Source organism: Epinephelus moara, chromosome 6 (genome assembly GCF_006386435.1).
Source record: "Epinephelus moara isolate mb chromosome 6, YSFRI_EMoa_1.0, whole genome shotgun sequence".
NCBI classification, from domain to species: domain Eukaryota; kingdom Metazoa; phylum Chordata; class Actinopteri; order Perciformes; family Serranidae; genus Epinephelus; species Epinephelus moara.
In genome coordinates this window covers 21,531,695-21,546,998 of record NC_065511.1, presented here as the reverse complement: position 1 = coordinate 21,546,998, position 15,304 = coordinate 21,531,695, and the positions used below count along the sequence as shown (strand labels likewise).

Genomic DNA, 15,304 nt, shown 5'->3' with positions numbered 1-15,304 from the left:
GTTAGTAGCGTTAGCTTTGCAAGCGAAGGCTGCAGGTAACAGCTTTGCTGTGTTAGGATTATGTTATGTCTTCACTGTGTATCTTCACATAAAAGAATACTCCAACGATTTGGGAGGTATGCCCTTTCTCTATCATTTTCATATTGAGACAACATGATCGATATCTTTTTTTCTCTATCATTTTCATATTGAGACAACATGATCGATATCTTTTTTGTGTCTGTACGTTTAGTTCAGCGTTTAGCATGGCGCTTATAGGGGGTCAGCACGTCCTGCGCTGTGATCCGCGGAGGGATACACCGGTGAGCAGGCACAGGCACAGACATAGCCTGTAAACAAAACTCAGCTGTTTATTTAGCCTAGCGATATCTCCGGATTTTAGGAGCTGCAATGGACGACTTTGAACGCGATTTTGAAGCGTTTCTTGTAGCGGACACAGATCCAGAGCCATACCTGTTTGAGCCGGTGTACACAGATGAGGAACTCCATGTGTTGCATGCTGAGCAGGCGAGAAGAAAGGCTGAATCCTCCACTCCCTCGGTGCTACCATCGTTGGGGAGATATATCATCAGGAGGAAAACCGCTGCAGAGAGTGCATCACAAGGAATGAAAACTTTGCAGCAATCACTAATCCTGGCGTGATTGAAACTTTTTTCATGTTCCTAAGATGAACTGGGCACCCAGGCCTGCAGGAGCTGATGGACAGCTTTCAGTCGGGTGAGTAATATCGTCCGTGTCGTCTCTTTGTTTGCTTTTACCGAGTAACCTAGCGTACCTGTCCCAGAGCAGCTGTTGCTCACCAGTGTATCCCTCCGCGCAAAATGCACTGACCCCCTACAAGTGCCATGCTAACCGCTGTCTCAGTATGAAAATGATAGAAAAAGGGCATAACTCCCAAATCATCGGAGTATTCTTTTCACATAATAATGCAGACTCAGCAGATGACTTGTTAACTGTTTATTCCTCCTTACACCGAACGTACACGGCTGCTTCTCATTGTTTCCAGTAGCACAACAACGGTTACTACATTACCCAGAATAACTTGAGGCTCACACTACTACCGTAGCTGTAGTAGCTCAAAATACACAACAGATTACATTAGATCAGAACAGAAACACGACAGGAGAATTTACTGAGTAATTTTGCTGTTTCCACTAATTACTTGGACTGACCTGACGTTAGTTAATCCTCTCGCTCTCCAAAACAAATGCATGCGGTAATTGCCGGCTGCAGTTGGAATTTTACGACACCAGGCTGTGGGTGTCATACCGCTTCGACAAAGGGGCGCTATAATCAACGAAAATGAAAAGTTCCGCACAGCTGCTTTAAAGCACATAAATTTATTCCATTAGACCCCAATATTACATATTCATATCAATATGACCCTGAAAAAAGCATAATAGGTCTCCTTTAAATAGCTTGAGTACCCATTCACCAATGAAGCCATAGGATGAATCTGAATTGATTTATGTATCGGCAATATGAAAAAGGAATTACAGACACATTCTATTTTCCTTTAATTCTTATTTTTCAGCGTAATTCTACAGTGTTCATTTTACGCATTCTAGGTTTGTGGAATCCTTTTCAAGATGTCTGGATTCAGCCATTTTCTCCTGAGCTTCTGTATTCTAGGTAACGCATTTTGCTTCTATTCAGTTTTTACATTTTACATTTTTTACATTTTTAATTTTCCTAATGCACACTGGTGCTCTTGCAGGATACATTTTCTGCAGTTCCAGGGCTTGGCAAGTAAAGATGCCAAGCAACATCCAAGGATTGGCGGGTTCCTGCCTTGTCATCCCTTGCACCTTTGACTACTATAAGAATCCACCTCGAAGACCAGATCGTGTGGTTTGGTACCAGTATGTGAACCACGGATATCCTCTAGTTTGTGACAGCTGGTACCCAAATGATGTAATTGACATATTTAGAAGAAAAACACGAGCGTTGACATCTGGTTATGAGAAGAAATGCAGTCTTGAAATCTACCCAGTGAGATCGTCTCACCACAGACAGAGGATTTACCCCTGGGTAGATCCAGAGAATATTGGGAAATACACCCATGCATTCTACGACAAAACTGTAACAATTGAAGTACTAGGTAAGTTCTCATGGTGAGGTGAGAAAAAGATACACTTCAAGATAGATGTGTATTCATTAACATCAATAATTCTTCACATTTCCTTTGTAAAGACAGGGCTGAGGCACCATATATTACGATCTCTGGAAACATGAAGGTTGGACAAACCGTGACAGTGCAATGCACTGTTCGTCACACCTGTCCCACTTACCCACCAACACTGAGACTCAACATCCCACTGCTTAACCCCAGTCTAAGTCATAGCACCATAAGTGATGGGACATCCAAAACCACCCTGACGAGCACAATGTTCATAGAAAGAGACCACCAAACTGTGGAGTGCTCTGTCCAACACAAGGGCGGTATCACCGCAAAAGCCTTTAAAGCTTTGAATGCAGAATGTAAGTGATGAATTTGCGAAACTATCACCAGTTTTCTTTTATGCTGACGCTTAAAAAATATTAACATTTACCATTTGTACCTCAGGCTCCTTTTCACCGTTGACTATCAGCCAGACATCATACGAATTTCTTGAGGGACAGGCGAGCAAAGTAACCTGCACTGCCTTATACACATGCCCAAAACATGTACCAATTCTCACATGGAACTATGCTAGTATGCCAGCCTCCAGTGAAACCAGGCAGAGTGGAAGTGCCGAGTGGAAGACTGTCTCCACACTGACATTCACAGCATCAGGTAACGACCACGGACGATCTCTGACTTGCTACGCACAATTCTCTGGGGGACAGAGGCAGGAAATGAGCACCACCCTACGGGTAACGAGTGAGTAGAAATCATAATAAGTACTTTCTACCTTTCCACATTTGTACTTTACAAACAGAAATTACATGTTTTGTATTTTGATATGTAGGCTTCTGGAAATGAGATACAGTACAGCCAACAGTAAGTAGGCTGTTATCAGCGATGGTCATTTACCAGAAAACTTCTGCTTCCTTGCAATCTCCCTCAAGCCAGCTGCCACCTTTTTTAGGTTTTTGCAGTTTAATGAGGAGATATTGTATAGACAACTTCTCATTTCAACATCACAAATCAGCTGCTCCTCCTCCATTGCAGAGCTTTTAAAGCCAGTGAATAAATAGAAACACAGCACCCGACAGAAGTTCAGCTCAGAGGGGCAGCACTGCTTCACCTGTAGCCAGTTAGGACATTTCAATAAATTACATTGCAGTCAAACTGTAAGCCACTTGCACTGTGTTTAGTTAGGACATGGTGTTAGAGGAAATTAATTTAAAACAATAAAGTAATCTCTTTGAGGAATCTATTGTTTGTTTGTTTGTTGTTAAATGTTGAATAATCTTATACTTTGTATTTTCTTGTATTTTACTCTGTAAGGCGACCTTGAGTGTCATGAAAGGCACCCAGAAATAAAATGTATTATTATTATCATTATTATTATTATTATCATTATTATTATTATTTTAGAAGACAGTAAATGTAATCAGAGAAAGCTTTGTGACTTTGACTGAACTGTTTCCTCTTTTTACAGGAAACATGCTTTCTCGTGGCTGGTCCTTCACCACCCCCAGCAGCATCACAGGCATGAGAGGCTCATGTGTCATCATTCCTTGCACGTTCACCTACCGTGTCCCTCCGCCTTCTCACCTCAGAGTCATATGGTACTTGTTCCAGAGCAACGGATACTCACCTGTGTTTGGTGAAGGACAGAGTGTTATTAGTAAGTTTAATGGGATAACCAGCTTGATTGGATCTGTGAGTGAGAGGAATTGTAGTCTAAAGATTGAGAGGCTGGAGATGTCACACAACCAGGACAGACTTTACCCATGGATAGAAAAAGACTCTATCACCTCCTCCCACAACTTGAGCCACGCACTTTTAAACAAAACCTCTCAACTTATTGTTTCAGGTGAGTATTTTTCTTTTTAATCAATTGAAATGCAGTTCTCCATATTACAATATTGCTTTGATCTTACAGAGCGTGCACAGGAGCCTCAGCTGAACATCATTGGTATCCCCAGGGTGGGAGAGGAGAGCACAGTCTCCTGCAATGTCCGTCATTCATGTATCTCTGATCCCCCAACCCTGATCCTAAGTGGTGTACCTGGAAACGAAGTCATTAGCGACACTCTGGTATCTGATGGGATTTGGGAAAGGAAAGTAGAGCTAACTTGGGCTGTGAAAGAGGAAGACCAAAGTGTGAAGTGTACTGTCAGCTACAGAGGTGGTCAGAGAGCCACAAGTGAGCTCAAGCTGAATGTTGAATGTGAGTACAATGACACGGTGTGTTATTTGAGTTCATATAGAAATGCCCCTGTTTATATTCAAGCCTCGCTGTTACGTTTCTGCTCAGGTCCATATGACAACATCGCAATGACTGAGCGTCCAGGCGAGGTGACGGAGGGTGTGGCAAAGAGTGTCATTTGTTCTGTTTCCTACAAGTGCAAGAAAAATCAACCAACCATCATGTGGAACTATGAAGACATGAGGATTAAAACAAGAACCAAACAGAACTCAAGCACCACCTTTATCACAGTGTCAAATCTCACCTTTATTGGTTCTCTTGAGGATCACGGTAAAACTTTGACCTGCACTGCTCAGTTTGTTACTGGGGAGACCTCAGACTCTGAAATCCTTCATATAAAACGTAAGTTCCTACATGTCATATAGAGCGATCACTTAAAGGTCCAGTGTTCAGGATTTAGGTGGATATATTGACAGAAGTGGACAATAATATTTATACCTATGTTTCCTTCAGTGTATAATCACCTGAAACTAAGCATTGTTTTATTTATGTTAACCATGGAGTCTGCCATGTTGTTCACCCTGAACGGACAAATCAAACATGAGCTCTAAATAAGGCTATTCACACATGGCACTTGGGAGAAGTTGTAGTTGATTGCAATCTGCACCCTCACCACTAGATGCCACTAAATCCTTCACACTTGACTTTTAAAGGATTATTCAAGAAATCTGGAGTGATGTGTATTGGCTTTCTAACAGAGTCAGATGAGAAGATTAAAACCAATCTATGACTGCAGCCAGTAGCCAGTGAGCTTATTTTAGCATTAAGATTGGAGACATGGGGAAAAGCCTTGCCTGGCTCCGTCTATAGGTTACAAAATCTGCCTTCCCGCAACTCTGCAGTTTACTTGTTAACATGTCATGTCTAGTTTGTTAAATCTGAGCAAAAACAGAAGTAAAAAATTACTATTTTACGGGGGTAATGTGCTGGACTCCTTCTAGCCTTCAGTTTCTGCTGGTTGCTTAGCAGCTGCTCAGAGCCCACAAAAAGTTCGGCACTAGTAAAATGGTGAATTGTTGTTTTTGAACTTTGGTTTATATGGATTAAAAAGCAGGATACAACATGTTATCTAGCGAGCTTTAGATGTGCTGCTAGCTGTTTCCCTGTTTCCAGTCTTTATGCTAAGCTAAGCTAACTGGCTGCAGCCTTACATTTAACCAACAGATAAGAGATTGGTGGTAATATTTTCATTTAACTCTCTGCCAGAAAGCAAATACGAATAATTTCAAACTTTTGTACTAATGATGAGACAACATTTGAAAATGATTTATTTTTTAATCGCTTGTTCTCATGTTTTTTTTCCAGCATATGTGAGGGATCCATTTGAAAATGACAGTGGGTGTACTTCTTCTCTCAAAACTCATCTTGCTGCCATATTATGTCACACATGTGACTGATTTCTACAGGCATCCCATCATGGCTTTTTTCTCTCTTTACAGCGCTCCACGATCTGGTTGCTGACGTCCCTTTCAGATTCACCGCCCTGACCCACTCCTGTGTGGTGATTCCCTGCAGCTTCCCATTCCAGGAGGATATACCTGTCACACGTGGCATCTGGTCCAAAAAAAATGGGGATGTCATCTACCATAATGCCCCGTCCTATGTGGTTGACCATTTCAAGGGCCGCACCAGGATATTAGGGGATCTGAATGGGGGAAACTGCTCATTGGAGATTGATGACATCAAGCCCTTTGATAATGGGCCCTTCTGTTTCCACGCAGAGAGAGGAAATGACAGAGTCAGATACAACAATAGCTGCGTATTTGTTGTTATGAAAGGTCTGGATTAAAACTGATCCTTTATTTTTTTTTTGTGCCAGTGCCAAGCTATTTATCTGTTGGCTTCCTAGTTGACAAAAGTACTCTACTTTATGCTTCACTTGCTCAGCGTCCCCAGCAAAACCAGTGATGACCTCAGTTCCACCAGAAGTTGATGCTGGCTCAACAGTTACTGTCTCGTGTTCTGTGACACACACATGTCCATCACATCCTCCGGTGTTCTCATGGAGTGTCCCTAGCCTCACCAACAAGGTCACACAAACCTGGACGCCAGAGGGCATCTGGGAGACGACCTCCACCATCACTTTCAGGGCTGCTGGAGGAGACGAAGTCAAAAGCCTAACCTGCACAGCCAAATCCTGGCTCGGCAAGACACAAGCCAGCACAGTCCAGCTGACTGTGAAGGGTTAGAGCAACAACATTCATCTGCTCTGTTTATATCTTGCAGTACCATCATACATTGAGTTGTGTATTTCCCTTAATACATTTGAATGTGCCTTAAATGTTCCTATCAACAGGATCAAGCATTTATCCAGCAGCCATTGCTGTGCCAGTCCTGATTGTAATCATCCTAGCTGCAGTGTTTGGAGTGGTCCTCTGTAAGAGACGGTAAATACATGTCAGTTCAAAATGTGCCAATCCTGGAGATGGGTGATATCAATACTATTAATATTATCAGTTGTTCTTTGTGTGTTAGATGTAAAAGTCAGCATTAACTAGTTCAGAAACCTGAATGCATAATGATGACGTCATTGTAACGAGATTTCAGTAAGAACGCTTATATCCAAGGCTAATGAGAGCTGAGACATGGCCTATGACCCCTGTGGGAGCAACAGGGTATGACACATGTGCATTGTAATTGGAGCTGCAATGTTGGAGGCTTAACAGCAGATGGTGCTAGAAATAAAGGCACTCTCTTTGATGTGCTCAGCCTGATGGAACATTTTGGGTGCACTTTCAGATTAATGCACGATCCATGTTCCTCATATCTTTTTTTTTTGTATAGTAATTATTCCAGCCCAAGGCTGACTGCGGATGCCTCAGTGAAACAAATAAATCACCCCCATTTTCTATGATAGTGTGTCAACTGTTTTGAAAAAGATGAGGCACACACTCAAAGACTCAATGCAAAAATGTTTTCTTTTATTCAAGTACCAACGTTTCGACTAGACCGCCTTCATCAGGGTATTACAAGACACTGAGCTACCAAACATTTTATAAGACACAGCTCTATGATGAGAGGGAGTGTCTTCAATTACAGGCACATGCCATGGGAGGAGCCGACAATCAACACAAATTGCCACACAGATCAAACACGAAAAAAGGCACAAAATGATCAAAGCTCAATTTCCATTCAAGTATAATCTTAAAGACTAAAAAAGACAAAATATAGACAATTCGAAAGTACAATTCAAAAACACTTACCTTCTTTTCAGTTATCAAAAAGTAGTAGACAATAAAAAGTATCATTATCTTAAATACAGCCAGATCAGGAAAAGGATAATGCATTTAAACACCACTTAGTGGAAAGTGGGAAAAGAGCAGAATACCCCTTTTTCTTGAAAAATGTATTCCTATAGGAGGGGGAGACTGCAAAAACAATTGTTAGGACTTTGAAATAAGACATCTAAATATATGAAACATAATTGTAAAGGATTAAGTACATAAATATTAAATTTTGAATACAATTTTAGAAAAATAATTTTTAGGAAAAAATTAAATTTGGAAAAAATCTACTTACAATAGTAACGGTAGATAATTGAAATAGAAAAAAAGTTAAATTTTAGGAATTTTGGAAAAATGTTTAAGGATTTAGAACAATCTACATAAAAGGAAGTTAAGGACATAGGACAATCTAGAGTCAAAGAAAACGTTTAAGGTCAAACTCAACATTAAGGCCACTGGGAGCAAGAGTATTTAAAGTATAGATCTATACTTTAAATACAGATGTCCTTAACGTCCTTTTATGTAGATTGTTCTAAATCCTTAAACATTTTTCCAAAATCACTGAGGACGTGCACCCTGTGCTTCCACCAAAAACAAAGTAAATCTGTCTCAATTCAAACTTTCACAGGAGATCACTATGGGATAGATTATCCAGGTAAGTATTACTAAAAATGTACTCAGGATCATTTTCTTGTTAGTCTAATATCATGATGAGCTGTAACATGATTTACTAAAACTTTCTCTTCACTGAAATGTCCAGGAGAAACCCTGAAAACAGGGAGAGACCTCCAAGGCCAGAAAAACAGTCAGCAGACTGGTTGTTTTACAAACAGGACAAATACAGTAAACCTATACTGACAAGTACTAACGCTGTGCTTTCCTTACAGGGGGTCCATCTGGAACCGAATCTCCCGGTAAGAATACCCAAAAGTTACCTTTCACTTTTAATCCTGAGATGAAGGGCCTCATGTTCAGTAGCGGAGGGGGGGCAAAATTGGAGTGAAGGTAATATGAAAAGCAAAAGCCATACAACATTTGCAAATTTGCACATACTGTATTCTGTCATTGTTGTTATTTATTATCGTTTGCTGACAAAGTTGTTTATTTGTGTTGATTTGCCATTAGCTCTTCTCTTGTTAGTAATAAATACAAAATGGAACCTTGCCTCAGGCACTGAATATGCTAGGTCCAGCACTGCTCATGTTTGCATTTCTTCCCTTTTCAGCAGAGCAGAGGATGGTCGTATTGGGTGGAAAGGTGACAATGAAACCAGGTAGGTGATTTTCTTTTTAGACTTTAACCATTCTCACTCTTCAAGTTTCTAACAATTTAATATTTAATTAATGCTATTCTTACAGGAGGTCATTCTGGAGCAGATTTTCAAGGTGCCAATTTGAACCTTTTGTTATATTAATCAATTATATCACTGGAAAAATACCTGTTTTTATGAATATAAATAAAATATGTATCACCCTTGCAGAGGCCAAGGCAACACTGCGGACCTCAATGTTGGCTATGTGTAAGTGTTAATCAATGCTTCACTACTGCATCACACGACCCTAATAGTAAGCACAGCCTAAAACTGATACTGTGTGATTTCCTCCTCCTCTCGTAGAAACAACACCACCACTGTAAACTGACACTCAAATCTCCAAGCCACGCTGCCCATCCCCAAAGCAGTGAGTTTTACTAACACAGCTGTTCCCTGCTCTTTAAAATCACACACCATTGTGTATCTTTTAGCTGTACATTAATTATACATTTCTTTTTATGTTTCTGTTTGACATAGTACTCGGACACCTCCTCCTGACAGGCCTGAGGTCAGTAGTGATGTGGTGGTAATGTTCAAATCAGATGTAAATAAAAGATTTGCCTGCTGTGCTTTGTTTGTTTGTTTGTGCACACTCGTCAAAGAGACATCAGGAGTGCTTGGGAGTCGCACTCTTAAATGCTGAGTGTCACTGTCTATCTGTCATGCTCCCTTTTCCTGAGGCTCTTTTATTGCAATTTTCCATCCATCCACTAGGACTTTCCTTCCTTTCCCCATCATCTGATTGCCCCACCCATCTCATCCACACACCTGTTCCCACTTCCCCCATCTGCTCTGGCTGGCCTTCCCCGCTCAACCTGAATCCCAGTTATAAAAATAATTGTTACATTTATGCAAGATAGGCTTATTATTTGTTTCTGCCAAGTGGTGTGTATTTTTGAGCTCTTGTCATGGCTGCCACCTTGATATTCCTGAGTCATTTCACTCAGTTAGGGACCCTCCTAAGCTAAAAAGATTATTCGACCGCACCCTCTGTTACCTGTGTGTTTGCTGTGTGCCTACCTGGCCAACTGTCTAGTTTGGCTTACTGTTCACAGGAGATCACTATGGGATAGATTATCCAGGTAAGCATTACTAAAATGTACTCAAGATCATTTTCTTCTTACATATACTGTATATGCTGAACATGAGGCCCTTCATCTGGGGATCAAAAGTGAAAGGTAACTTTTGGGTGTTCTTACCGGGAGATTCGTGAGACTCAGTTAGGAACCCTCCTAAGCAAAAAGGATTATTCGACCGCACCCTCTGTTACCTGTGTGTTTGCTGTGTGCCTACCTGGCCAACTGTCTAGTTTGGCTTACTGTCATTTTGCCTGCTCCCAGCCTGGTCTTTAACAATAACCCACTGAAATCATCCTGCTGCCTCGACTTCCTGCATATGGGTCCTTCTCTTGGTGTCCCTTTCCCTCTACGTTGTGACAGCTGGTCCAATCCACAGTGTTGAAATAATGTAGTATTAATACTGCAGCAATGTACTGTGATCAGTGATCAATCCAAAGAGAGATTCCACCTGACAGGATGTTACCTTCTGCATAGGATACACATGTGTTTCCTCTTCTGTAGATCTCCTTCGATGCATTTAATAGACAACCTGCTTTCTGGGTCATGAGTCAGAGGGTGGAGGATAGCAACATCCTCAGTACTTGCCTCACCAGAACTAAAACTATAAGATATTATAATTTATTCCAATTTTCCTCATATTTGCTGCAGGATTACCACGTGTATGGCAACTACTGAGTTCTTCAAGACATCTCGGAAACATCACGTCCTTCCAGGATCACTTTGCTCTTATTATTCATTTACATGATACTGCACAGAGCATGTATATTTACAGGGTGGGGGGGCGATTTTCATTTTGCATTTAATCTTCATTTACTTCATTTACAGAAAGTGTATCAGCTGTCAATTAACTGATTTTTTTTGCACCTGTTCAACATAATAAATATGCTTTTCTCTCACGTTGCCTCAGCTGTTTGGGTTGTACATATAAACTGCAAATTGATTTGATTATTTTCTCCTAAACACTTGAGAGGGAGGTTCATGTTAACAAGACTGAGAGTCTACAACTATTGTCTTACAGCCAATGAGAAAACAGAAACATCTCAGACTTCAGGTCTTCAGGGGATGTATTTTTACACTCACCATCACAATATGAGGAGTGATTTTAGGTCTTATAATAGAAGAGTCTTATTATGGAACATCCTAATTGTGAGCGGTAAATGTATGAGGAACAAACTATAGCACATACACAGGTCCACGACTGAAAACAACACATGCATGTAACAAACATTAAATAATCATGCTACCAAATCCAGGCACTTCACATCTCCTGCCAGTCATACACGACTGACAGACACCCTGCTAGAGATGGACACAGGCTGAACATTTGAGGGGGGTGTAGACTCACATGGACATACATCAACAGCTTATAACTATTAATGAGAGGCTGCCGTTGTTTACCAACACTATGCTCCACTACACACTGCCTAACAGGCCAAATTCCTGCCTGCAGCTGATCAGATTCAGTTGCATGAACCATCAGTGGGTCAGTTCATTCACAGTTGTGTTATCTAATTACTTTGACATCAGTGCAACTTTAGTCATATAATATACAGTATTTATGCCATTTAAACCAGATAATGTTTGGGACCCATCATTCTGTCTTGTCAGTGGGGTAAAATACAATAACCATCTCTAGTTAAACCCTGAAATTGTTCCTGGGTTAAGATGAATAAAATAGTTTCACTACTCTTTTGAGGACTAGTTGTTAAAATTTTAAGTCATTGTATCACTAAACCAAATGTCACAAGTTTGTGCTTTTGAATCAAAGCAACTTTGCAAACAAAACTTCAAGTCGGTCAAAAAGCAATCTGAAAGTCATCTTGTCCCGCTGTGAATTTGCACATGTCTGCTGCCCTCAGGTGTGCACTTCAAAAGCTGCAGGTAGAGTGGAAATACTGTGGGTTGTGTGTAGGAACACACTTGCAAGATGACAAAGTGCCGCCATTCTCTGTGGCTCATGATAATGTGCCTCACACAAATTACATTTGTTGCCATCTACTTTGTGACTCAAATGGAGGGCCCTCTCTGTATGTATTATATTTATATGAGATGAAGATTAGATTCAGTGCACTCAAAGAAAACACAGAGACACAATCAGAATACACAGCAAAGTTGAGAAATTTATTATTTATTGAGCATTTTATCAGTATCAAAAGAATGATTTTGATAATTGAAATTAAAAATATGTTTCAGGTTAAGCACAGCACTCAGAACAAACATTATGCTTCAACATGTTTTTCACATTTTACTTGTTTTACTTTAAAATGAAAATAAAAGCTATTGTAGACAGTTATTCTGTGCAAGACAGTTGCAATTGTCTCCACAGGCAACATGCAAAAAAAAAGAAGCTGGCTAGAAACTGTTTGAGGCAAGACACCAATAAAAATCACAACTTCACTAAGTTATATTTTATGCTTTGTTTGCTAAACTGTCTCACTCATCAAGTAGAAAGATAAGGCCAAGGGTGTGTAAGCACTATGAGGCCATGTGAAGATGAGAAGAAAAGCTGTTTGCCACGTGCTGCAGTGATGCTGCCATCTCCACCACTTAAGAAAACACAACCAAAGAGACCAGTGGTGTCAGCAGGAGCAGAAGTCCAGCACTCGTGCTGCTGGCGCTGTTGCAGAAGTTCCCCTGACAGCAGCTAACTTCTGCTCCAATGGCCCCTGATAACTGTGCAGACGCTGTATTTGAGCAGACCAACTTGGAGGCACAGCCTTTCACGGTCACCTTGTCATTTCCTACATTCACTGAGAGATTGAAAATAATGTTAGTGCGTGATCTGTCAGTTTCAATACAGCATCCCTCTGAGCAGAGGGAATATGTGGAGCAGAGTTAGATGTTTATATCATGGGCTGGTTACCTTTTGATGAGATGCAGTAGTCCTCATCCCCGTCACAGTTCAGAGTTGAGGTGCATGATTGTCCATCACAGGTGAAGCACTTTTTGCCGTTTGGATTGGATTTGGTGGGCTCTGTAATACAGAACATACATTGCTCGTATTAGGTGTAGAGGGGGATTGAGGGGTGACTGTAATGTCCTGTTCTTCTTCAGTGCATTTTTAAAATCCCTTTTAATGGACTTTTGTTGGTTTTTCCCCGCTGATGAGCAGCTTACATATGAACAGATATACAAAATCCACCTAATGGCCAGAATAAATGTTGGCACTGTTCGTTTCTGCAAACCACAGATATGTTACATTTGTACATTTTTTTAGTGGACACATTGAAACTATGTTTCAGCAACGCTGTGATTAACATGTGATTAGGTTCAGGAACAAAACGTCAGCTCATATACAACAGCACTTTAGAAACAGTGATGTGTTAGCCTGCATATGAAATGTACAAATGTAATGTATCCATGGTTTGCAAAGATGTACAATGCCAACATTTTCTTCTGGCAACTGAGATGCCAGTTGTCTGTTCATGGACTGATGATGTGATGATTTTGAAATACAGGAAAATGTGACTGTTTTTACAGTAAGCTATGTAATAGGTAAGGTAATAAAACAAAATTGATTTAAACCTGGAAATTCTGTCTGTCTGCCTCTCTCTCTCACACACACACTAACTGTATTGTGACAGTTGGGGGTATCTTGCCCGTGGGCTCTACTGTAACAAATGGTGATTGACAGAAAAGTAATCTTCCTCATACTGGCTCTGGTCTTGGAATTTGAGTCTCCTTGTGTCTCTTTCTACATCTGCTCCAAACATATTGTCTCAGGTTCTGATAGATGGACTGGCATCATCACTTCTCAATACCTACATTCACATTGTCTCTATGGAACAAGACATAAATAAATGACTTGTATCTGTTAAAAATGTATTGGCTTAGTCAGTAAAATCAGAGTTATTTTAAAATAATAAAACAAGTTGTTATTTGATATCTGAAACATGAACTTTTACGGTCTGTAGTTTTCAGTTTTTACAGCTTTTTGTTCATGCGACTAAATGTCACTTTTTAACAAAAACAGCTCTCAGTGCAGAGACGCATCTAAATACTAACAGACAATATGAGAAAGTTACCGGGGGCAGGTTGGGCGTTGCAGAGCGCTGAGGTGCAACACTTGCTGGTAATTACGGTTTTGGCGATTCCAAAGTTGACTGAGGCCTCAATACACTCTTCAGCCACAGCACAACCCTTTGAGGTGATGTCAGCAAGTTTTGAGCCACCTGAAAGAAAAGAGGAACCTTTGTAAACTGGGCCAGTGCTAAGCAGTTTTATAATAAAAAACAATGCACCACAAATGGCCATACCTGCGTATGAAATGACTCTTGCTGCAGCACACTGCGAAGGACATTCCTTTGTTGTGTCTGTGCAGGTTCCTGAGGCTCCCGCTATACACTCATAACATTTCAGGGAGTAGGCTGAGAAAACACAAAACTCATAAGTTAAAAAATGAAAATATAAAATCAACATTTTATTCCACAAGGAGTGGACATAATCTTTTTAACATCCTAACTCTGAAGTTAATTCATCAAAATTATGAGCACAGCTGCAAAAATATGTATGAAGGTGGATGTCAGGTGCCATTCAGACAGATGTTTGTTTTTTAACTACAGCAGAATATAGAGAAAGCCAAATCATCTGTGTACAAACTGCAGGTGAGTAACAAAGAGCAACAAGTACTTTACACACAATACTGTCATTTGGCATGTGACCTTAAGTGACACATCTGTAGTATTTGTAAAGGTAAATGTGGTAATAATAAATTATAATCATTTCCTTAAAGATCAAAGAGTTACGCAACAAATAACAGAACAAAAACTTGCCTTCAGGGAGAAGCACAATACCCAAGATCAGCGTGAGGAGATGCATTTTGTGATGGCAGGACACGACTGAGTGTGAGTTTGATTTTCTACAGCTTTAAGTAGTTCTCCTGAGAAGGGGTTGTCTTCATTCTCAGACCACTCCCTAGTCTCGCCTTGGCAGTGACTAAATGTGATACTTATGGAAGGTGTTGTAAATTTACATGAAATGAAAGTGAAATGCTATCTGATTATGGGGCAACATTTGAATTACCTTCAACAAAAGGCCGTTAACTGGGGCGGGGTCCGGTTACGTGCCAGCGTTTGTTCACAGGCAACTGAAGAGTGAGTGCAGTGAGCTGTGCCAGTGGTAAATGTTTAACTTCTATCATTTATCAACAGTACACCGCGTTCCAAATTATTATGCAAATGATATTTTTCTCTGATTTTCCTAAATAGTCGATGCAAATGACAGTCAGCATAATTTTCAAGTCATCAGCTGTTAAAGTTTAATTCAAATGTTATTGAACAAACCTCCCAATGAAAACAGTATTTTTTTCAAAAATAAAAAACTTAAAAT

At 40.3% G+C, this 15,304-nt stretch overlaps 2 protein-coding genes across 2 annotated transcripts in view; one reads left to right on the top strand and one right to left on the bottom strand.

Moving 5' to 3' along the window:
- LOC126392050 (uncharacterized) overlaps nucleotides 1-10,872 on the top strand; it is a 28,414-nt gene extending 17,542 nt beyond the window's left edge. The window contains exons 2-19 of the mRNA XM_050047164.1: nucleotides 1,569-1,632; nucleotides 1,718-2,101; nucleotides 2,194-2,481; nucleotides 2,567-2,863; nucleotides 3,588-3,965; nucleotides 4,035-4,322; nucleotides 4,410-4,703; nucleotides 5,667-5,696; nucleotides 5,801-6,139; nucleotides 6,249-6,545; nucleotides 6,658-6,748; nucleotides 8,473-8,499; nucleotides 8,811-8,858; nucleotides 8,944-8,970; nucleotides 9,066-9,104; nucleotides 9,201-9,264; nucleotides 9,375-9,405; nucleotides 10,625-10,872. Coding sequence (XP_049903121.1) covers nucleotides 1,590-1,632; nucleotides 1,718-2,101; nucleotides 2,194-2,481; nucleotides 2,567-2,863; nucleotides 3,588-3,965; nucleotides 4,035-4,322; nucleotides 4,410-4,703; nucleotides 5,667-5,696; nucleotides 5,801-6,139; nucleotides 6,249-6,545; nucleotides 6,658-6,748; nucleotides 8,473-8,499; nucleotides 8,811-8,858; nucleotides 8,944-8,970; nucleotides 9,066-9,104; nucleotides 9,201-9,225 — 2,895 coding nt within the window. The 5' untranslated portion in view covers nucleotides 1,569-1,589 and the 3' untranslated portion in view covers nucleotides 9,226-9,264; nucleotides 9,375-9,405; nucleotides 10,625-10,872. The remainder of the gene's footprint in view (nucleotides 1-1,568; nucleotides 1,633-1,717; nucleotides 2,102-2,193; nucleotides 2,482-2,566; nucleotides 2,864-3,587; nucleotides 3,966-4,034; nucleotides 4,323-4,409; nucleotides 4,704-5,666; nucleotides 5,697-5,800; nucleotides 6,140-6,248; nucleotides 6,546-6,657; nucleotides 6,749-8,472; nucleotides 8,500-8,810; nucleotides 8,859-8,943; nucleotides 8,971-9,065; nucleotides 9,105-9,200; nucleotides 9,265-9,374; nucleotides 9,406-10,624) is intronic.
- Nucleotides 10,873-12,080: 1,208 nt separating this feature from the next.
- On the bottom strand, nucleotides 12,081-14,856 carry LOC126391703 (urokinase plasminogen activator surface receptor-like). Its single transcript, XM_050046607.1, has 5 exons — nucleotides 14,749-14,856; nucleotides 14,233-14,343; nucleotides 14,002-14,148; nucleotides 12,840-12,950; nucleotides 12,081-12,726 (listed from the first exon to the last, which is right to left on the bottom strand). The coding sequence occupies exons 1-5, from the start codon at nucleotides 14,792-14,794 to the stop codon at nucleotides 12,524-12,526; spliced, it is 618 nt and encodes a 205-aa protein (XP_049902564.1). The 5' UTR covers nucleotides 14,795-14,856; the 3' UTR covers nucleotides 12,081-12,523.
- Nucleotides 14,857-15,304: the final 448 nt, after the last annotated feature.

What these genes read in the sequence shown, in the direction of transcription:
- LOC126391703 (XM_050046607.1), bottom strand. Translation starts at nt 14,794, where the DNA reads ATGCATCTCCTCACGCTGATCTTGGGTATTGTGCTTCTCCCTGAAG. An exon ending in TATTGTGCTTCTCCCTGAAG is followed by an intron (nt 14,344 to 14,748) that starts GCAAGTTTTTGT and finishes GTGTTTTCTCAG; the next exon opens with CCTACTCCCTGAAATGTTAT. An exon ending in AAGAGTCATTTCATACGCAG is followed by an intron (nt 14,149 to 14,232) that starts GTATGGCCATTT and finishes CTTTTCTTTCAG; the next exon opens with GTGGCTCAAAACTTGCTGAC.